Consider the following 21491-nt stretch of genomic DNA (forward strand, 5'->3'; position numbering starts at 1 on the left):
ACACAGCCCCCCCCGTTTACCCCCCGCCTCGTCTAGGCCTGCACGACGCCGACTGCGGCTCGACGCGCGTCCAGATCGCGCGGCTCACGGTGGAGATCGACGCGCTCCGCCTGCACTGCGCGTCGCACCCGAAGGACGAGCACTCGAAGCGCGGCTTCCAGGCCAAGCTCTCCGCGCGGACGCGGCTCCTCAAATACCTCCGCCGCGAGAGCCCGCAGGACTACGCGACGACCCTCACGACGCTGGACCTCAAGCCCCTCAAGCGCCGGAAGTGATCGTTCCCCGGCGCTCTAACTGGCGGTATTCCCTGTGTTTGTGCGGATTTCTGGGGGCGCGGGCGTCGTCGGCGACGGCGTCGTCACGTCGTCGGCGCCACCGCCTTTCTGCCACTTCAAGCATGGTTATGGTTCACCAAGCTGAAGATGCCGCGACGACTTAAATGATGGGGGATTGATGGGGGCTGCCTAGACGAACGGAGCCTATCCGCTATGCGCCAATCGAAGCGGCGCGACGTCGTCACGGCCGACGAGTTCGAGGAGATGCTCAAGTCGCTGAGCACGCCGCACGCCATGGAGCGCCTCGACCTCTGGGACCGGCCCGTGGACGGCGGCGCCGCCGAGTCCGACGACGACGACTCGGAGGCCGGCGCGGCGGACGTCGCGGGCGAGGTGGCGCGGCTGCGCGCGTCCATGGTCGAGGCCTGCGCCGCCGCGCTCGAGGCCTGCGGCGCGCCGCCGTCGGACACGACCGACGACGACGACGTCTCCGCGCGCGCGAAGCGGTCGCGGCGGCGCAAGGTCGAGACCTTTGGAAAACAGGAGAAGGCCGTCGCCGACCTCGAGGCCGCCGTCGCCGCCGCCGGGTTCTACGTCGCCGACGGCGTCGCGGGCGTCGACGACGGCGCGCGCGCGGAGCTCGCGATCTATCGGGAGGCCGCGTTCTGGCTCCGCGCGCTCCTCGTCGCCGCGGCGGCGCTCCGCCGCGGGTCCATGAAGAAGGCGCTGCGCCGGACACGCCCGACGGTGAACGTCGCGACCCTGGACAAGTGCCTCGCGGCGACGCGCGAGGACGCGGCCGTCCGCGGCGTCGCCGGCGCCGACGTCGCGAGGCTTCTCGACGCCGTCGACGCGCTCCGCGCGCTCCGCGCGGCCGTCGCCGGCGCGCTCGCCGGCGCCGACGCGGATGTGAGTATCGCGACCCACGCCGTGCACGTCTGCTGCGCGTTCCTCGACGCGTCGCGCGACGCGGACCGGCTCTCGCCCGCGGCTTCCCTCGCGCTCGTGAAGCTCTCCGACGCCGCGCTCGACGAGTGCCACGGCGGCGACGTGCTCCTCCACCGGCTCGGCGCGGCCCAGGCCGCCGAGCGCGCGGCGGACGCGCTCCTGGCCATGCTCGCGGCGCCGCCGCCGGAGGTCGTCGCGGCGTCGGACGAGACCGGCGCCGCGTACTACGTCCGCGACGGCGCGTCCTTCTGGTCCGTCGGCGACGCCCTCGCGGGCACGGGCGCCTCCTGGGCGCGCGTGCGCCCCGCCGACGGCGACGCCTTCTACTACGACGCGGCGACGCGCGCGACGGCCTGGGCCTGGCCGCCCGCGGGCGCGGCACGGGCGCTCGGGGACGCGCTCGCGTCGCGCGCGCTCCCCGCGGACTACGCGGCCCGCGCGGCCCTCGCGGCGCTGCGCGACGGCGCGCGGGCCGTCGCAGACGAGGACTGGGTCGCCCTGAGCCTCGCCTGCGCGCGGCTCGCGCGCGGCGACCTCGACGACCGGGGCGCCGCGGCGAAGGGCGCGCTCGACGCGGCGCTCGCGCCGCGCGCGGCCGAGGCCCGGGCGAAGAAGGCGCTCATCTGGAACCCGACGCACTGGGCGTCGGCCCTGCGCCGCGACGCCGACGTCTTCTCGCTGCGCGACGCGGCGCTGCGGCTCCGCGCCGAGGGCCCGGCGCCGATCGCGTCGCTCGAGCGCGGCGCGGAGGAGCTCGACGACGCGGCGGCCGTCGGCGGCGACCTCGGCGCGGCCTGCGTCGAAGCGGCGGCGCTGCGGCGCGAGCTCGTCGCCCTCGCGCGCGACGACGGGGCGCTGCTCGGGGCCGCGGACGCGTGCGATCCGGACGCGCCGCTCCCGGAGCTCGACTGCTCCGCGGGAAGCGCGCGCGACGCGGCCCACGCGGCCCTCGCGCGGCGCGCGGCCTTCGTCCTCGAGGGCGAGGGCCAGCAGCGCCCCCTCGGCGACCTCGAGGCGCTCGCCGCGGCCTTCGCGGCGACGCGGCTCGCGGACCGCAAGGACGCGCGCTACGCGTCTCTCGCGGACGCCGTCTACGCGGCCCTCGCGGCCCACGGCGCGCGCGACGACGCCTGCGGCCGCTACGCGGCCGCCGGCGACGCCGCCGCGGCGGGGTACCTGCTGGCGGACGAGCTCTGGCGCTTCCGCGGCCGCGGCGCGGACCGCGGCGCGTCGCTCCGCGAGGCCGACGCGGGCCTCGCCGCGGCCCTGCGCGCCTTCGACGCCGGCGCGGCGCGCTACTGGCTCTCGGTCGCGGCGCTCGACGACCTCGACAACGCCGTCTTCGCCGCCGCGCGCCAGCTGCTGCGGGGCCTCGGCGAGGCCGCCGCGGCGACGTTCCGGACGCTCCGCGCGCGCGCCGCGCGCGCGACGGACGACCCCTTCCTGCTCGCGGGCGCATTAGCGCCCCTCGCCGTGGAGGACCTGAAACCGCCGACGCCGAAGCTCGTGGCTTTGAGCTGGGCCTTCCGGCAGGCGCGCGCGTCGCCCGACGCGGCGCCGACGACGCTGTCGCCGCTCCAGCGCGTCGTCGCGATGCGCCTCTGGCGCCACTGCGTGCCCATCCTCGCCGGCGCCGACGACGCCCTGCGGAGCTGCGCCCACGTCGTCGTCCACGTCAACGAGCTCCTGGGCGTCGTCGCGCGGCGCGGGTTCTCCCGCGAGTTGCCGAACCCGGAGAGGCAGTACGAGCCCGAGGTCGAGGCGTCGCCGGACATGGTCGACGAGGTCTACCTCCAGTTGGCGGAGAAGCTCCTGGAGCCGCCGCCGAAGCAGCTCGCGCCGGCGGAGCGGGACCGGCAGGCGCGCATCCTCGCCGAGGCGCGGCGGCTCGACATCCCGCTCCGCGCGCTCCGGGCTGTGTGGAAACCAACCACTGGTTTGGGCGGTCCTGACCAAACTTGAGAATTCTCTAGCTCGGTCACATTGAAGTCGATTCGGCTGATTTTTGGACGAATCGATTGCTCTCGTCGAGTTCTCGAAGCACAGCCGAAGAAATTGCGTCGAAACTTTCAATTGCGCGCACATTGAAGTCGGGTTGAAGATTTGAATTCCACACAGGCTCCGGGCCTACGAGGACGACCGGAAGCTCGCGGCGGACCTCGCGGCCCGGGGCGGGTCGCCGCCGACGTCGGACAGCGACGCGTCGTCGGAGAGCGACGGCGAGCCCGGCTTCTGGGTCGTGCGCACGAAGCACGCGCGGACGGCCAGGGTCGGCGCCGTCGCCGTCGCCGTGTTCGCGCTCGCGGACGCGGGCGCGCTGCCGTCGCCGGCGGTCCGCGGCACCGTCGAGGGCGCCCTGGAATTCGCCCGGGACCGCGCGACGGCCGCCGACGACGCGCTCCAGGCCCTGCGGCTCGGCGCGGCGAGGGCGGCGTTGCATCTCGAGCCGCCGGGCTGGCGCGCCGAGGGCGCCGAGGCGCGGGGGGACGACGCGCCCTGGGAGACCCTCGCCGAGGCCCACTTCGACTACGGCGCGGCGACGGCGGAGGACCTCGAGCGGCTCGCGGCGGAGGGCGGCGAGCCCTACGTCGCGCCGGAGCCGGAGCCGCCGCTCCCGCGGGGCGTCGAGGTCCGCCGCGAGGTCGACCGACGGCGCGCCCTGGCCCGAAGCCACCCGCGGACGGACCGCGCGCAGCGCCTGCTGCCGAGCCTGGCGCGGAAGCGGCGCGACCTCGACGCCCTCGAGGTCGCGCGCGACGCGCGGTTGGCGCGCAAGGCGTTCCAGGCCGCGCGGCGCGCCGCGCGGCTGAGGGGCCTGGAGGACGAGAGGGAGCACGCGCCGAAGCGCCGCGGCGGCCGCACGCGGTCCGCGATCCTGGAGAACGTCAAGGCCGCCGCCGCCGCCGCGGAGAAGAAGCGCCGGGCGCGGGGCGAGCCCGAGGCGGACCGGCCGGGGAGCCCCGGCGGCGTGCCGACGACGTTCCGCGCCGCGCACGCGTTCTTCAAGCAGGAGACCGCGGCGCACCCGGACTTCAAGAACCCCGTCGGCGAGGGCCACAGCCAGCGCGGCTCCGTCGTCTACGACCGGCGGCCGAGCCTGCAGCCCCACCTCGAGCCGTCGCCCGTCGACCGGCCGCGCGCGCTGAGCCGCGTCGCGGAGGGCGACGGCGCCTCCGACGACGACGCGGACGACGAGGGCTTCGTCGTCGTGCCGCGCCGGAGCTTCGTCGTCGAGGAGGAGGAGGAGGAGGAGGAGGAGGACGCGCCACCGGGGGCCAGCAGCGCGCCGCCCGCGCGGACCGCGTCGTACCTCGAGATCCGCGACGACGACGCGCCGGCGGTGCGCGACCGCACGACGTCGTCCGTGGACCTCGCCTACGCGGCGAGCAAGGACCGCAAGGCCGCGGCGTCGCAGATGGCCGAGCTCGCGCGCGCCATGGCCCTCAAGCGGAACGCGGGCGGCGGCGAGGTCGTCCACGTCGGCGTGGGCTCGCAGGAGCACCCGGACCACCCGCCCGACGCGCCGGCGGCGTCGCCCGCGCCCGCGCCGAAGGCGAAGCGCGCCGCGGGCCGCGGCCGCCGCAAGCCCGGCGGCTTCGTGTCGCGCTTCACGAGCGGCTAATTGCCTTAGACAGCACCGTGGCGCCTACCCCGCCGGCGTGGGGGTCAGGTTGCTCAAGGCTTGTCGGGCTGGTGAATGTGCAAAAGGACCGCGACGGCGCCGAGGGTGTTGGCTCCCGGGCGGGGTCGCGGGCGTGGGTTCGTGGGCGGGGACGCCGCTTAGGGCGTGTAGGGCGTGTCCGAGAGCTCGGCGGTCGTCGTCTCGCGCGCGCCGTGCGGGTACGTGTCCGGCGACATGTCGTCGGCGGAGACGACGACCATGAGGCGGCAGAGGTTGTCGATCGTCTTCGCCTCGACGAGGTGGCACTCGCGGTCCGTGTGCCAGGTGACGAGGCCGCCCGTGCCGCGGCAGATCTCGTTGTCGGCGGCGTCGCCCGTCGTCGAGCCCTGGTAGTAGGCGTAGTCCGTCGCGAGCTCCGTGTCCCAGGAGTTGAGCGCGTCCCACGTCGGGCGGAGGTACGGCGACGAGCTCGGGTCGTCGCTGTTGACGATGGTGAAGACCTGGCCCTCGACGCCGATGCCGACGGCGCGCGACATGAGCGCGTCGGCGGCCGTGGCGATGTCGAGGCCGCCGATGGTGGCGCCGCAGAGGACGCCGTCGAGGAAGTGGTACTGGTACTGCCACTCGGTCTGGCACGCGCCGATGGACGAGTGGGGCCAGTGGAACTCGTAGGTGAGGCCGACGTGCATGTCGTGGCAGTACTGCCAGTCGTACTCGTTGGCGACGATGCCGTCCGGGTCGTCGTTGTTGAGGTCGTAGGCGTTCTTGCACATGTGGCCCACGCGGAGGCTGCCGGACGCGAGCTTGCGCTCCTCCTTCTGCGCCTCCGTGAGGCCCTCGAGGTCGTCCTCGCTCTGGAGGCGGCGCTCGTAGGTCGCGAGGCCCGGGTGGTCGAAGGCGTACTCCTCCGTGTACTGGCCCTCGGAGCGGTGCTCCGCGCCGATGTGCCAGTGGACGTTCACCGTGCACATGCCCGCGGCGTTGTAGTCCGGGATGGGGTCGAGCGCCGGGTCCATGAGGCCCACGGAGCCCTCCGTGACGTCGTAGGCCGACTGGGCGTCGGCGTCGGCGCAGGGCACGTTGGGCAGGTCGTCGCGGAGCGGCGCGTAGCCGAGGTCCGGGTCGATGCAGGGGCTGCGCGGGGCGACGGCGTCGGGGCCGCTCGAAGAAAAAAAAGTCAGGACGCCGGCGCGCGCTTGGCGCCGAAGCAGTAGCCGCAGGCGCCGGGGCAGCCCTCCTCGGCCGTGACCTTGGTGTCCGCGTCGCCCTCGATGTAGCCCTTGACGGAGCAGCGCTTCTCCGCGTAGCGGGCGACCCAGTCGCAGTCCTTGCTGGGGTTGCCCTTCTTGTACCAGGCGTAGTTGTCGCAATCCCCGCCGGAGGAGGAGGACGACGACGCGGCCGAGGCCAGGCCGAGGGCGCAGGCGAGCACGAGCTGGGCGAGCTGCATTTCGGAGCTTTTTTTGACCGACGGAGGATCTCGCTGCTGCGTATGTGCTGGTTGAAAGGGGGCTCTGCTCTGATCCATCCAAAACTTTCGGTGGGTTTCGAATGGGTAGATTAATCCTGCACCTCAGGCTCTCGTCCCTCATTGGGTAAAACCCCATATTCTTGAAGGTCACGCCTGGCCACAGATCAATAGAAATGGATATGTTGTAGTTTGAAGAACGCACCAACTTTTCAATATGAGTCAGTACGTTTAGAGTGAAGTTCCGTTCGGGGCATTGGTCCATTGAAGAAGAACCACAGCTTACGAGGCCGCCGTTATGGCATCGCGGTGCCTCCAGGGGCTCGCCGGGTCGCGCTTGCGGTCGATGGCCGGGCTGGTCGCGGTGGTCGCGACACCCGGGCTGCTCGCGACGCCCGGACTGGAGGCCGCGAAGTCCAGGCTCGCGGACGCCGCGATGGCGTCCCGGTGCCTCCAGGGGCTCGCCGGGTCGCGCTTGCGGTCGACGGCCGGACTGGTCGCCGAGGCCGCGAAGCTCGCGAAGCCCGGGCTGCTCGCCGAGGCCGCGAGGCCCGGGCGGGACGCCGGCGAGCGCGCCGCGGCGGCCGCGACGGCGTCGCGGAGCCTCCGGGGGCCGCCCGGCTTGCGGTCGGCCGCCGGGCTCGTCGCGGCGAGGCTCGGCCCGCTCGCCGACGCCGCGAGCCCCCGGTGCTGCCGCTTCCGCCGCGTTTCCGCGAAGCGGTCGAGTGCGCGCGTGGGCGCGCCGCCGCTGTCGAGGGCGACGCTGCGCGTGCCCGCGGGCCCCTGGATGCGCTCGAGGTTGTCGCGGACGGCGAGGATGTCCGGGTGGTCCGGGTCCTTGAGCGTGACGACGTAGACGGCGAGCGCGCGGTCGAAGAGGTGCTTCGCCTCGTCGACGCGGCCCATGTCCACGAGCAGCTCCGCGTAGTTGTCGAGCACGGCGGCGACGTCGTAGTGGTCCTCGCCGAGGAATTTCTCGTTGAGGCGCCGCGACTCGCGGTAGAGCGGCTCGGCCTCGTCGAAGCGGCCCGCGTCCTGGAGCAGCACCGCGAGCGCGTTGAGGGGCACGGCGAGGGCGACGTCGTCCCGCGTGCCGCAGGCCTCTTCGCAGAGGTCGAGCTCGCGCCGGTAGTGCTTCTCCGCGTCCTCGAGGTCGCCGAGCTCGTGCGCGACGGACCCGAGCGCGCGGCACGCGGCCGGCACCTGCGTCCTGTCGAGGCGCTCCGCGAGGCCGGCGACGCGGCGCCAGACGGGCCGCGCGTCGGCGAACTTGCCCGCGTCCAGGAGCAGCTCGCCGAGGTTCTTGAGCGCGTTGAGCGCGTTCCGCTCGTCCGACGGGCCCCTAGCGTCGAAGACGCCGACCGCGCGCCGGTAGAGCGCCTCGGCGTAGTCGAAGCGGCCCTGGGCGCGCACCAAAGACGCGAGATTGTGGAGCGCCGCCGCGACGCTCGGGTGGGCGCCGCCAAAAGTCTTCTGCAGGATCGCGAGCGCGCGCCGGTAGAGCGGCTCCGCCTGGTCGTGGAGGCCCTGGGCCTTCAGCACGACGGCGAGGAAGTTGCAGGACACGGCGACGTTCGCGTGGCCGTCGCCGAGATCCCGCTCCCGGAGCCGGAGGATGCGCCGCGCGAGCGGCGTGCAGAAGCCGTAGTCGCCGAGGCTCGCCGCGCAGGCCGCGAGGTGGCGCAGGGGCCCGACGAGGTCGCCGTGGTCCGCGCCGAGCTGCGCCTCGTAGACGGACACGGCGCGCTGGAAGTAGGTCCGCGCGTCGGCGAAGCGCCGCTCCCGCTCGAGGATGAGGCCGAGGTCCCGGAGCGCGTCCGCGAGCGTCCGCCACTTCGCCGACGTGTCCAGGTCCACGAAGTGCGTGCTCCTGAGCTCGAGCTGGGCCTCGGCGATCTTCAGCGCGCGCGCGGCCATGGGCTCCGCGTCGTCGTCGCGGCCCTGCTCGTAGAGGAGCTGGCTCAGCCGCGTGCAGAGCGCCGCGAGCTCCGGGTGGTCCCTGCCGAGCCTGGCCTCGCGGATGGCCAGCACGCGCCGCAGCATCTTCTCCGCCTCGTGGTGGCGCCGGCCCCGCTGGAAGCAGCCCGCGAGCGCCTCGCAGGCGTCCGCGACGTCCGGGCCGTCGCGGCCCGTCTGGCTTTCGTGGAACGCGAGCGCGCGGTGGAAGTGGACCTGGGCAGCACAAGAGAGATTCAACGTCGCTTCAACGTGAGTGTTCCGCGCGCGCGCGTTCCGGTAAAAGCATCCACGCTTCGAGACCGTTCCGAGAGACGATCGCTCGTCCAAAAATCAGCCGAAACGAGTGGAAAACGGCCGAGAGAGGAGCCTTTGAAGTTGGGAATCTCGCTCTCTTTGGCTGCCCTGAAGTGGACCTCGGCGGCCGCGAGGTCGCCCCGGTCGAGCATGAGGGCCCCGAGCTGGCGCCAGGCCTCGCCGACGGAGGGCCGGTCCCGCTTCTCGGCCTCGTCGTGCACCGCGACGGCCCGGCGCAGCAAACCCTCCGCGTCCTCGTACTTGCCCTGCCTGTAGGACATGCCCGCGAGGTTCCGCCAGCCCCTAGCGAGCACGCCCGCGGGCGCGCCGCCGTCCTCCGACACGCGCAGCGCCGCCGCCTGGAGCCGCTCCGCCTCCTCGAACGCGCCGCGCTCCTCCAAGACCGCGCCCAGCTTCTTCATGTTGTCGACCGCGCCCGGGTGCGTCGGGCCGAGCTGCTTCTCCTTGATCTGGAGCGCGCGCCGCAGCAGGGGCTCCGCCTCGTCGACGCGCCCCAGGTCCCGCAGCAGCGACGCCAGGTGCGTCAGCGACGCGGCGATCTCCGGGTGGTCGCGGCCGAACGGGTTCCGCTCGTGGATCGCGAGGGCCCGCCGAAATAAGGGCTCCGCCTCGTCGAGGCGCCGCAGCGCCTGGAGCGCCGTGGCCAGGCGGTCCAAACTCAGCGCCGTCTCGTGGTTCCAGGGCCCGAAGCGCCGCTCGCGGATGCCGCGCGCGCGCTCGTAGAGCGGCAACGCGCCCGCCCAGTCGCCCTGGGCCTGCATGAGCGACGCCCGCGCGTCGAGGCACCGCGCCACGTCGTCCGACTCGTCCGTGCCCTCCTCGCGCAGGTGCTCGTGCGACCGGAGCGCCTCCGCGTAGAGCCGGAGCGCGCGCTTCCAGTCGCCCTTGGACCTGCGTGGAAATCGACCGCCGGTTTGGGACGTCCCGACCAAACTTTGAAAGTCTCTAGCTCGGTCACATCGATTTGGCTGATTTTTGGACGAATCGATTGCTCTCGTCGAGTTCTCGAAGCACCGCAGAAAAGTTTGCGTCAAAACCGTCTCATACGCGCACATTGAAGTCGGGTTGAAGATTTGAGTTCCACGCAGCCTTGGACTGCGCGTGGTGCGCGACCTCCTCGAGGGCCAGGGCCCCCTCGACGTAGCGCTCCTTGGGCACCTGCGTGAAGATGTCCAGCGACCGCCGGAACAGGTCCGCGGCCTGGTCGGGCTTGTTCTGGTGCTTGTAGAGCTCGCCGAGCGCGTGGAGCGCGACGGCGACGCGCGGGTGCAGGTGGCCGAAGGCGTTCTCGCAGACGGACACGTGGCGGAGCAACAGCGGCTCCGCGGCGGCGTAGTCGCCCTGGTCCAGGAAGAGATCCGCCAGGTTCTTCACCGCGACGACGGTCCCGGGATGCGTGGGCCCGAGCCGCTTCTCCTGGATCGCGAGCGCGCGCTCGTAGAGCGGCCGCGCCTCGTCCTGCTTGCCCTGGGCCCGCAGCACCTCCGCGAGATCCGTCAGCGACTCGGACACCTCCAGGTGGTCCCGCCCCAGCCGCTTCTCCGCCCGCTCCGCGCGCCGGCGCACGGGCTTTGTCGTCAGCTCGTCGTCGTCCTCGTCGCCGTACCTCGTGCCGACGCCGCGGCTCTTGGCGAGGTCGCGCAGCGCCCGCCGCGCGGCCCAGGTGTAGGGGTGGTCGTCGCCGAGCTGGCGCTCGCAGATCGTCAGCGCGCGGAGCTGGAACCTGGGCAGCAAAAGGGTGCGAAATTCCCAACTTCAAAGGCTCCTATCTCGGTCGTTTTCCGCTCGTTTCGGCTGATCTTTGGACGAGCGATCATCTCTCGGAGCGCTCGAAGCGTGGGTGCTGTTTCCGAAACGCGCGCGCGCGGAACACTCACGTTGAAGCGACGTTGAATCACCCTTTTGCTGCCCTGGCTGGAACGGCTCCGCCTCGGCGACGCGGTGCAGCCGCGCGAGCACGCGCGCGTAGCCGTGGAGCGTGACGGCGACGACGCGGTGGCTCGCGCCGTGCGCGGCCTCGCGGATCTTCAGGGCGCGCTCGTAGCAGGCCGCCGCCTCGTCGAGCTTGCCGCGGTCGCTGAGGCCGAAGCTCCGGAGCAAGTCGCCCAAATGCGCGAGCGACTCGCCGACGGCCGCGTGGTCCGGCCCCAGCGCGTCCTCGCGGATCTTCAGCGCGCGCCGGTGCAGCGGGAGGGCCGCCGTGCGCTTGTCCGCGAGCCGCAGGCACTCCGCGAGGTCGTGGGCCGCCGCGCCGGCCGCGCCGTCGAGGAGCCCGGACCCGCGCTCCGCGAACGCCAAACGCGTGCGGTACACGGGCTCCGCGGCGACGTACTTGGCCTGGTCCCGCAGGCAGTCGGCGTAGCGCACCATGGCCGACGCGACCAACGCGTGGTTCTGGGGCAGCTTCTTCGACCGGATGCCCAGCACCTTTTTCAGGAGCGGCTCCGCGAGCTCCGACGCGCCGAGGTCCTCGCGCGTGCGCGCGAGCGCCTCGAGGGCGTCGGCGTAGTGCAGCGAGTCGTCCCCCTCGCGGCGCTTCACGGCGGCGACGATGCGCTCGCGGATCGCCGGGCAGCGGTGCGCCTCGTCGACGCTCGCCAGGAGCTCGTCGAGGTGCTCGAGCGCGCGCGGGTCGTCGTCCTTCTCCGCCAGGACCCAGGCCACGGCGTCGTCGAGGCCGTGGTCCCCGTCCAGGGGCAGCGACAGGAGCAGCTCGAGCCGCTCCGTCGTCGGCCGGTTCGGGTTCCTCTCCGCGGCGAAGTACGCGCGGAAGTAGTCGTACGCGTCCTTCGCGTTCAAATCCTCGTCGCAGCGCACGAGGGGCGCGAGGTGGATCTGCAGCTCGCAGAGGTGGCAGATGGGGTCCTCGACGCCGTCGACGGCGCTGTCGACGTCGACGGCGACCGTGCAGAGCAGATCCCGGTAGCCGGCGAACGCCGGGAACGTGAACCGGTTCTTCGTCCGCTGGATGTCCACGCGGCCGTCGTCGTCGAGCGCGTCGCAGAGGGTCGCCAGCGTCTCCTCCGTGTCGCAGACCAGGGACCCGCGCACGACGTCGAAGAGCCAGGTCGGGCCCCGGCCCGCGCCGCGGTGCTCCCGCTTCGCCTTCGCCGTCGCGCGGTCCCAGGGCTTCAGCGGCGCGACCTCGAAGGTCGCGCGGCCCGCGGCCTCGCGGAGCTTGGCGTCCTTGGACGTCTTGAAGCGCCGCAGGGCGCCGCCGACGTGGGCTTCGAAGAGGGGCCGCGCGTGGGCCGCGACGTCGTAGAGCTGTTCGAGCGTCGCGACGGGCTCGCCGTCGAGGCCGCACTGGCGGTGCCGGTCGTCGAGGTCCGCGTAGTCGCCGAGGGTGTTCGTCGGGTACCACTCGAAGGCCTGCGCCTGCTTCGCCGGGCAGCACTCGTCGAAGCAGCGCTCGAACTCGCGCCGGCAGCGGTGCAGCAGCCGCAGGTGGGCGAAGAAGGCCGCGGACCGCTGCTCCTGCTCCTTCGCCGACGGCACGAAGGGCTCGTGGTACTTGGGCGTCACCTGCAAAGCGCGGGCCGCCTCGCGGGACGCGGCGGCGCCCATCTCTTTATGAAGCTTACAACATCAGGAACATCATAGCGCTGCGGCTAATTACACGCGGCACTCGCACTGCAAGTTATGGGCAGCCCAAAAAGCTCGGGCGCGATGGCCATTTGGTGGTGCTTGTTGCTCCTACCCGCGACGTTGGGCGAGGGCGGCCAGCCGCGCGAGTGCCAGGCGTCGCAGATCCCCGCGGCGGCGGCGCCGGCGCCGCCGCGCGTCGCCGTCGTCTTCCGCGGCGAGGTCTTCCGCGGCCTGAACTTCGACTTCCACTTCTCGCGCGACGCCGCCGACCGGCGCACGGACGCCCTGCGGCGCAAGCTGCCCTGCCTCAACAGCTCCTACGCGCTTCAGCGGGCCCTGGCGCGCAACCAGGTGCGCATGCTACTCGAGCCGCTCGAGGCGCGCGGCGTCGCCGTCGACGTCTTCCTCGCGTCCTACGGCTGCTGGGACCTCGTCGACGACGTCAGCGACGACCGCGCCGCGGCCTGGTGGCGCGACGTCAGGTCCTGGTACGGCGATCACCGCGTCAAGTTCAGCGAGCCCGTGAAGCGGGCCAAGTTCCAGTCGCAGCAGACGACGATCTCGCGCGGCCTCGACGCGGCGCTCGCGGCGGGCGAAAGCTACCGGTCGCTCATCGTCTGGCGCTTCGACGTGGCGGCCTTCGCGCCCATCGCGGGGCCGCCGGGCGCGACGCTCCACGGGCCGGACGTCGCGCCGACGGACTTTCTGCTGAGCGACGGCGACGAGGGCGGCCTCATCAACGGCGACGTCGGCTGGACGCTGCCCTGGCGCTTCGCTTCCTGCTTCGCCGCCATGCAGCGGCCGCCGACCTTCGACCTGGCGTCGGGCGCGCCGACGGGCAAGGGCTGCTGGGCGCCGGGCGCGGAGAGCGCGAACGGCGGCCAATGCACGCAGCTGCTGGACGGCGTCATGCGGCGGTCCGGGGCCAAGGGCCTGCGGAAGAACTGGCCCTGCTTCATCGACGCCGCCCACCCGAAGCCGGCCTTCGCTCTGAGCGCCGGGTCCATCGACCGCCGCGGGTCGCCGTTTTTGCTCAGCCGGTGGATGGCGGACAACGGCCACGTCCTCGAGGCGGGCAAGCCCCCGAGGTGGCCCTGGCTCTGCCCGAAGCCGGCCATCGTCCAGCGCTTCAGCGGCTCCCGCGACGGCGCGCTCTGCGCCTTCCTCAAGGCCGGCGAAGCCGACCTGCACTGCGACCAGGCGCACCTCCTCCGGGAGATCTGCGTCCGGCTGCGGGGCGACGCGGAGAACTTCGCGGCCATCGGGTGCGCCCCGCCGCGTCTCCTCGCGTGACGTCCGTCGACGACCGTCGGGGTAGGTGCGCGGGCAAGGCCGCCGCCGAGGACGCGCTGCGGCCGACCCGGAAGCAGGCCGCCCCCGCGGAGCCCGGGTCGAGCTCCCTGGGGCTGCGCTGCGCGCCGGGCTACCGCGCGGCCATCTTCCAGGTCACGGACGACAAGCACTACGACCTCTGGAGCATGTACGCGGCCGCGCGCGACTCGCTCGCGCTCGGCCTGCGGAGCCGCGCGCGCGAGTGCGGCTACGCCGTCGACGTCGTCCCGGGCTACGGGTCGCCCGCGGCGACGCGCGCGCTCGACGCCCTGGGCTACGGCGACGTCGCCATCTTCGTCGGCGAGGCCAAGGAGCTCCAGTTCGCGAGCGACGCGTGCGACCGCGACGCCCGGGGCGTCCACGCGATCCTCTACCAGACGGAGCCGCGGCCCCGGTTCGTCGCGCCCCCGGGCATCGACGAGGTCTGGCACTACGCCAAGTCCCTCGCGGCGTCCGCGCCGCGGCCGCCGACCGCGCGGGGAAAACCGCTCGTCGTCCGCCACGCGCCCCCGGGCTTCGTGCGGCCGCCGGGCTTCGGCGCCGCCTGCGGCGCCGCACCGGCGAGTCCGGGCGCCTTCCTCTGGATGGGGCGCCTGGCGCTCAGCGAGCGGCGGGCCTGCTACGCCGCGCTCGAGCGCAACGAATTGTTGAAGGGCCGGCTCGCCCAGCGCTACGACGTCTGGACCGACGCGGCCTGGGACGCCGTCGCGCCGCCCTGCGCCGCGCGTCGGAACGTCTTCGTCAACTTCCACAAGCGCTGCGACGACGAAGGCGCGCCCCTCGAGGTCGTGCGCCTCGCGCAGCTCCTCTCGCGCGGCGCCGTCGTCGTCTCGCAGCGCGCGCACGCCGCGGACATGGAGGACTACGCGGACCTCGTGCTCTTCGAGCCCGACTTCTTCGCCGAGGCCTGGTCGCCGCGGACCGCGGCCCTGCTCGGGGACGCGAGCGCGCTCGAGGCGTTCCGCGCGAGAGCCGCGGCGACGTTCGAGGCGCGCTTCGACCCCCGGGCGATCCTCGAGCGCGCGGGCGCCTGGAACGCGACGGCCGCGCCGCGGACGGCGACGGCGGCGAGCTGCGCGTCCGTGAAGCGCGCCAAGGAGGCCGCCGACGCCGAGCGGCGGCGGCGCCGCCGCGACGACGTCGACGACCCCGACCGGCGCCGCGGGGACCTCGGCTCGCTCGCCCACAAGATCGAGCACCTCCGCGGGGACCTGAAACGCATGGCGCCGGGCGACCCGGCGCGGTCGCGGCTCGAGGCCCGCGTCGCGAGCCTCGAGGAGCGGCGCGAGACGCCCGAGGCCCGCCGACGTCGGCGCGAGCCGCCGCCCTAAGCAACGTGCGATTGTGATCTACGCCGCTATTATCGCGCCTTGGGGACGCACTTGTAGACGCCGCGGCCCGCCCGGTCGTTCGGCTCGCAGAAGAACTCGTCGCAGCCGCGGTCCATCCACTCCTGGCGCTGCGGCTTCGACAGCGAGCCCCAGCCCACGCCGGGCCGCACGCGGTGCCGCCGGTGGTGGCTCCGGCACCACTCCTCGCGCGGCGGCGGCGGCGCGGGCTCCGCGGGCGGCGGCGGCGGCGGCGGCGGCGGCGAGGATCGCGGCGCGGCCGCTCTCGATCGCGGCGCGGCCGCTCGGGACTGCGCCGCCGCCTGCGCCACGGCTGCGTGCTCCTTTGCCGCCTGCGCCGTAGCCGTCCTCAAAAACGCCAACTGCTGCTTGAGCAGGGCCGTGTCCGACGCGTTGAGCGCCGACCGCACGCGCAGCGTCGTCTTCCTGGGCTCCGTGCGGCGCTCCGGCTCGACGGTCTCGGCGCTGCCGACGACGATGGAAATGGCGAAGAAGATGAGCGCGCCGCCACCCAGGAGCACGAGGAGCGCCTTGAAGGACTGCGCATCTTGGGCTGCGCGCGCCATCGGGCAGGCAGCCTAGCAGCACGAGGGGTGCACTGTGAAGGCAAACAATGACCCACCAAACCCTTGCGGCAAAATCGCTATGGTGTTCGAATGGTGAGGCTGTGAGTTCAATTTTCGACGCTAAGCAGCCATCCACGGGATGCGTCGACGGCTCGTCGCGGCCGCGCTCGGGGCCGCCATCGCCAGCGCACACTACCCGGGCGCGAACCGCGGCTATCGCGGCATGTCGGAGAAGGAACGGGTCGACTACTTCCACAAAAACGGCTACGAGTGGCCGCCGACGAGCACGCGCGGCTGGCCGCCGCAACCGGCGACGCCGTCCGAAGCCTATCGCACGTCGCGCGACGAGATCGAGGCCTGGATCCGACGAAACCTGACGACCTACAAGGCGACGTTCGACGAGTGGGGCACGCTGTCGCAGTCGCGGCGCATGCCCGCGTTCACGCGGAACGGCTTCGAGGTCTTCGACCTGTCGCACACGGCGAGCTACGCGGAGCTCGCGGCGAACTACGAACGGAACGTGAACGACCCCGCGGCCTTCGCGAACCTGCGGCCCGAGGGCATGAGCTCCGGGTCGTCGACCGGGCGGCCCAAGTTCTACCACCAGGGCTCGCTGAACAATCGGCTGCTGGACGAGCTGCGGCCGCGCATGGAGGCCTGGGCGGGCGTCGAGCTGCGGAACGGCCAGGCCTACGGCGTGCGCGTCTACGGCAACGGCTCGACGCTCGTGAACCACATCGACCGTTCCGAGACGCACGTCGTGAGCGCCATCTTCCACATCGACCACGACCTCGACCACCCCTGGCCTTTGGAGATCGAGGACCACGACGGCGCCTGGCACCGCGTCGACCTGAAGCCCGGCGAGCTCTGCATGTACGAGTCCGCGAAGCAGTACCACGCGCGCCTGCAGCCCATGCGGGGCCGCGCGTACGCGTCGGTGTTCCTCCACTGGTTCCCGAAGCACGGCTGGAACTGGACCATGTGGGACACGCACGTCAGCGTGCCCGCCGATTTCGAAGCGAAGCGGCCCGGGGACGCCGCGCGCGCCGCGGTCGTCGACGCGGCCGGCGCGCCGCCGTTCCTCCGGGCCTACGAGTCCTACTGGCGCGGCCGGGGCTTCGCGGCGCCGCGGCTCCACCGGGGCATCGAGGACCCCGTGCAGTCCTACGACGACGACGCGCTCGTCCCGCTGACGAGCGCGGCGCGCCACGAGGCGCGGCGCGCCAACGGCGCGCGGCTCCGGGAGTTCGCCAAGGACGGGCGGCTCGACGACGCGCGGAAGGCGCTGCGGGACCTCGACAACGTCGACGTCGACGCCGCGGACGACAACGGCTGGGCGCCCATCCACGAGGCCGCGCGCCGCGGCGACGAGGAGATCCTGGGGCTGCTCGTGGCGCGAGGCGCGGACGCGCGGAAGCGCACGAAGGGCGGCGACGACGCGCTCGCCCTCGCGCGCGACGCGCACGGGCCGGACCACGCCGCCGTCGCCTACCTCGCCCGCGTCCATAGCGAGCTCTAATTCAGCGAATGAAGGAAGCGCCTCGTCCAGAGCGAGCTCGAGCGACCGAACTTTTACCGAGCCCTACTCCGCCTGCGTCACCCGCGAGCTGATGCGCTTGTCGTGGAGGAACTGGCGGATCTGCTCGGGCATCTCGCCCGTGAGCTTCATGGCATAGCAGCCCGGCAGGCTCCGGTTGATGCCCTCCCAGCGGGCGATCCACGACTCCTCGGGCTTCATCATCGCGACGACGCCGTCGAACGACGCCGTCGTGCAGCTCGCGACGCGGTCCTGGCGCTCCGCGAGCTCGAGGAAGGGGCAGTTCTCGCAGCCGTCCTGGAAGAACCTGCGCGGCGGAGACGGGGTCGGCGCGCGCGCGCGGACGCATGCGGGCGCCGGGCGCGCGCTGGTCGAAGCACTTGACGAGGCCGCAGCGCAGGCAGGCGCGGTGGCCCTTCATGGAGCTCGGCGGGTCGGCGAAATCGATCACGTCGGCCATCTCCGCCATGGCTGTGGCGCGCGCTGCCGTCGGGCGGGGCGCGGTCGGCCGAGAGGTCGGGGGCCAAGGGCCGCGCGCGCGGCGAGGAGTCGGAGCAGCTCGTCGCGGCCTCGGCGATGCTAATGTTGCCTCAGCACCTCGGCCGCAGCCCAAACTTCAGGACGCCATCGCGCACCCCGACTCGGGTGACGCCTCCGCGTCGGCAGCCCGAGGCGTGGGGACGATCTTCCCTCGTCCGCCGCGCGAGGTGGGCGCTCGAGGCACCATGGCGGCGGCGGAGGCGCCGAAGGACACGTCGGAGCTCTGGAACAGCGTCTTCGTCATCGCCTACAGCTCGCTGCTCGTGGGCTGCGCCCTGGCGCAGCTCAACGCGCTCACGGGCGACGCGTCGGCCACGGGCGCGCTGGCCCTGACGACGACGGAGGTGTCGGTCTGCACGGCGGCGCTCTACTGCGCCGCGGGCGTGTCGTCGATCTGGGCCAACGTGCCCCTGGACCGCTACGGTCGCAAGCAGACGCTGCTGCGCGTGAACGCGTGCTTCGTCGCCGGCGGCGCGTGCACGTGCTTCAACTCCTTCCTCGTCATCGCCGCGGGGCGGTCCATCATCGGCGTGGCCTGCGGCATCGCCCTCGTCGCCGTGCCGACGCTGCTCGCGGAGATCGCGCCGCCCGAGGAGCGCGGGTCCATGGGCGTGATCCACCTCCTCTGCATCAACGGCGGCGTGTGCCTCGCGGCGATCATCGCCTACCCCTTCGTCATGTACGTCGACGGCGGCTGGCGCTGGGCGAACCTGACCTTCAGCCTCATGCCCTGCGTGCAGCTCGCGCTCCACGGGTACGTGCTCGAGTCGCCGCTCTGGAAGCAGCCCGCGGAGCGCGACGAGGCCGCGGCCGCGGCGGAGGCGGAGGACGACGACCTCAAGCCGTCCTGGTGGGACTTACGGGAGCCGCTGGCCGTCGGCGCGACGCTCGCGGCGCTCCAGCCCCTCACGGGCATCAACATCTTCACGTCGTACTCGACGGCGATCTACAAGATCGCGGGTTTGGGCGACCCCATCGTCGGCACGATCGTCGGCAACGTGTCGCTCATGGCCTGCTCGTGCCTGGCCGTGCTCCTCGTGGAGCGCATGGGCCGCCGCGACCTGCTGCGCATGTCGTGCTCCATCATGACGCTGAGCGCGGTCGTCGTCGGCGTGTCGCTCTACTCGTCGACGGACGAGGGCGACGACGCGACGCCGGAGACGGCCTACACGACGCTGCTGGGCGCCGCGGGCTTCCTGGGCGGCTTCTCCCTGGGCTGCGGGCCCGTGCTCTGGGTCCTCATCGCCGAGACCTTCCCGACGAGCCGCCGGAGCCAGGCGCTCGGCGGCCTGAACACGCTGAACGCGTTCGTGAACCTCGCGGTCGTCTTCTCGTCCCTCTTCCTCGTCAACGCGCTCGCGGGCTGCTCCATGGAGGCGAACATCGACGACGACACGCTCTGCGGCGCCGTCGAGCTCCGCAAGGCCGTCGGCGAGCTCATGCTGATCCTCGCGTTCGTGACGGCGATCACCGTCGTCTTCGTCACGGCCTTTGTCGAGGAGACCGCGGGCAGCGACCTCGAGGCGCTGGACCGCCGCTACTGCTGCCTCCCGTCCTGCGTGCCCCGCGCCAAGCCCCCGCAGAAGCAAGAGCGCCTCACGGACGGGTCCCCGGGCCCGACGCCGCCGCCGCGGCGCCGCGGCCAGGAGGAGCGGCCCCTGCTCCCGGGCGACAAGCGCGCGCTCGCCTAGGTTCCTTCCCCCGCCCGTACGACTCGCACGATTGTTACCCGGGGAAGCCGTGGAGCACGACGCTGCGGTGGTAGACGAGGGCCTGGGCGACGCCGAGGAGCGCGTGCGCGTCCTCGTGCGCGGTCCACGCGTCCCGGTGGTGCGGCAGCGCGATCGGCGCCCGCTTCACCTTGCGCCGGTCGTCGACAAACACCAGCGACGCGAAGGTCGACGCGAAGGCGACGAACCTACCAAGCATGACGGTGACGATTTCCTCACTGTTTTCCCACCCGAAATCTCTCGAAAATCGTCACGACCACAGGACGCTGCGACGAACTGCTTCGCGGCCCAGGCCGGCGGCGACGACGATATCGCCGCGTACTCGACGTACGCGAAGTAGACCACGACGAGGCCGCTCCGCAGCGCCTCGAGGCTCGTGCGCTTCAGGATGATCTCCCGGTACGACGCGAGCGCCAGGCAGGCGAGGAACGCGGCGCTCCCCCAGCGGTCCGCCGGCGCCCAGGTGAAGACGCGGAGCATGGCGACCATGGGCAGCCCGGCCAGCGACACGTCGACGAAGAGCCGCCGGTCGTGGCCGCGCCGCGTCGGCGCCGCGTCGTGGAAGACCGCCGACGCCGTGAGGCACGCCGCGTTCATGCCGAGGAGGAAGGCCTGCTGCGGCGCCGCGCGCGGCGCCGCGACCTCGCGCGCGAACAACGCCCAGAGCGCGCCGCCGAGGCCCGCGTGGAAGACGCCGCGCGCGGCCGGCCGCGGGCAGGCGTCGCAGTAGGGCCGCTCCATGGGCAGCAGCAGCGCCGCGGCGACGGCGCAGGCCAGCGACGCGACGAAGGACGGCAGCAGGCCGTAGGCCGGCGGGATGGGAAACTCGACGAAGCCGACGCTCCCCGCGACGGCCGCCGCCAGGATGCGATGGTTGACCATGTCGCGGTTTCACGCAGCTACGACTGGACTGCTCTCACGCGGTTGCATCCCACGCTGCTACCGGGGCTGGGCTCCCGCGTTATTATAAGTCACGCAGTTGCGCTCCACGCTGCTACCGGGGGCTGGCGGGGGCTGGCTCCCGCGTTATCATCGTCCGGGAGAGAAATTCAACAACGACCGTGCACCCTCGTTGCCTTTCTCCGGCCGTGCTGGCCTGCGCCGCGGAGAGGCGCGGCCTGACGCTAGGCGCGGCCAGCGACCGATGCGCCAGGGCCAGGTCTATCGCGTGCGCGCCAAAAACGGAGCAATCGTAAGAAAAGGCGTCGAGCTCGACAGCGACGTCGTCGGCGAACCCCTCGCCGTCGGCACGGAGATCAGCGTCGAGGACGCCTCGACGAACTCGCGCGGCGTCGAGCGGTTGCGCATCAAGCAGCCCTCCGGCTGGGTGTCGCGCAAGGTCGTCGAGGCCATGGCCGCGCCCGCCGCCGCGGCGCCGCGAAAGTCGGACCCGCGAACGGAGCTCGGGCTCGGACCGATGCCGCCCGGCCATCCGTGCCCGCCGCAGCCCATCGGCGCGCTGTCGGATCGACGGAACGTCGCGACGATGGCCATGGGCTGATTCTGGGGGCCCGAGAGCGTCTTCGCGTCGACGGAGGGCATTCTCGAGCACCGCGTGGGCTACTGCGGCGGGAAGGAGGCGTACCCGACCTACGAAGCCATCAAGGACCACACGGAGGCCGTGCAGGTCGAATTCGATCCGGAGAAGATCAAGTACGAAGACGTGATCCGGCGCGTGCTCGACGAGGCGCCGCGGGAGCCCGCGTATTCGACGCAGTACCGGTCCGCGATCTTCTACCACGACGACGAGCAGAAGCGGATCCTCGAGCGCAAGGTCGCGGACATGGGCGCCGCGGCGCAGTACGTCGCCGTCGAGCCCTACCACGTCATGTACCGGGCCGAGGAGTATCACCAGCAGTACCTGTCCAAGTACGGCGGCGGCTACACCGGCGGCTACGGCCTGATGTAGTGCAACGCGAACGACCGCGATGACGGGCGCCCCTCCCCTCCCGCGCGAGGGGCGCCCCGAGAGTCGGTAACGACGCGCTGGCTGCCGATCGCGACCCCCCGGCATGTCGATCTTATCAAAAATCACTGTGGTAAATCGCATCTCAGGGTTCTATTTTTTTGCCACGGGGGGGGGCCCAGGGGGGGGTTTTGGGGGGAGGGGGGGGGGGTCACAGGCCGACGGGCGGCGGCTAACGGAAAGGGGGGGGGGGGGGGGTCCCCCCGGCGGCGGGCGGGAACCCTGGTTTAAGCCTTTTAAGGGGGTGAACCCGGGGCGGGGCAATCCCCCCGGGGGGGGCCGGGGTCCCAAACCAA

At 72.6% G+C, this 21491-nt stretch overlaps 6 protein-coding genes across 6 annotated transcripts; 3 read left to right on the top strand and 3 right to left on the bottom strand.

Moving 5' to 3' along the window:
* Positions 1-50: 50 nt before the first annotated feature.
* Positions 51-254, top strand: AURANDRAFT_9336 (hypothetical protein; the record flags this gene model as incomplete). The annotated part of the gene is made up of 1 exon (XM_009037971.1): positions 51-254. A coding segment is annotated over one exon (204 nt), but the record flags the coding sequence as incomplete, so codon positions are not given.
* A 4749-nt stretch (positions 255-5003) lies between these two features.
* AURANDRAFT_25033 (hypothetical protein) lies at positions 5004-5900 on the bottom strand (the record flags this gene model as incomplete). Its single annotated transcript, XM_009037990.1, has 2 exons — positions 5004-5697; positions 5749-5900. Coding segments are annotated over 2 exons (846 nt in total), but the record flags the coding sequence as incomplete, so codon positions are not given.
* A 1823-nt stretch (positions 5901-7723) lies between these two features.
* AURANDRAFT_11487 (hypothetical protein) lies at positions 7724-10057 on the bottom strand (the record flags this gene model as incomplete). Its single annotated transcript, XM_009037989.1, has 3 exons — positions 7724-7970; positions 8951-9390; positions 9728-10057. Coding segments are annotated over 3 exons (1017 nt in total), but the record flags the coding sequence as incomplete, so codon positions are not given.
* A 2475-nt stretch (positions 10058-12532) lies between these two features.
* On the top strand, positions 12533-16941 carry AURANDRAFT_63721 (hypothetical protein; the record flags this gene model as incomplete). The annotated part of the gene is made up of 3 exons (XM_009037972.1): positions 12533-13440; positions 13494-14815; positions 15551-16941. 3 exons carry the CDS (start codon positions 12533-12535, stop codon positions 16939-16941), a joined length of 3621 nt encoding a protein of 1206 aa, XP_009036220.1.
* A 63-nt stretch (positions 16942-17004) lies between these two features.
* Positions 17005-17268, bottom strand: AURANDRAFT_25503 (hypothetical protein; the record flags this gene model as incomplete). The annotated part of the gene is made up of 1 exon (XM_009037988.1): positions 17005-17268. A coding segment is annotated over one exon (264 nt), but the record flags the coding sequence as incomplete, so codon positions are not given.
* A 3312-nt stretch (positions 17269-20580) lies between these two features.
* MsrA3 (selenoprotein) lies at positions 20581-21135 on the top strand (the record flags this gene model as incomplete). The annotated part of the gene is made up of 1 exon (XM_009037973.1): positions 20581-21135. A coding segment is annotated over one exon (555 nt), but the record flags the coding sequence as incomplete, so codon positions are not given.
* Positions 21136-21491: the final 356 nt, after the last annotated feature.

Source organism: Aureococcus anophagefferens, assembly GCF_000186865.1.
Source record: "Aureococcus anophagefferens unplaced genomic scaffold AURANscaffold_7, whole genome shotgun sequence".
NCBI lineage: Eukaryota > Pelagophyceae > Pelagomonadales > Pelagomonadaceae > Aureococcus > Aureococcus anophagefferens.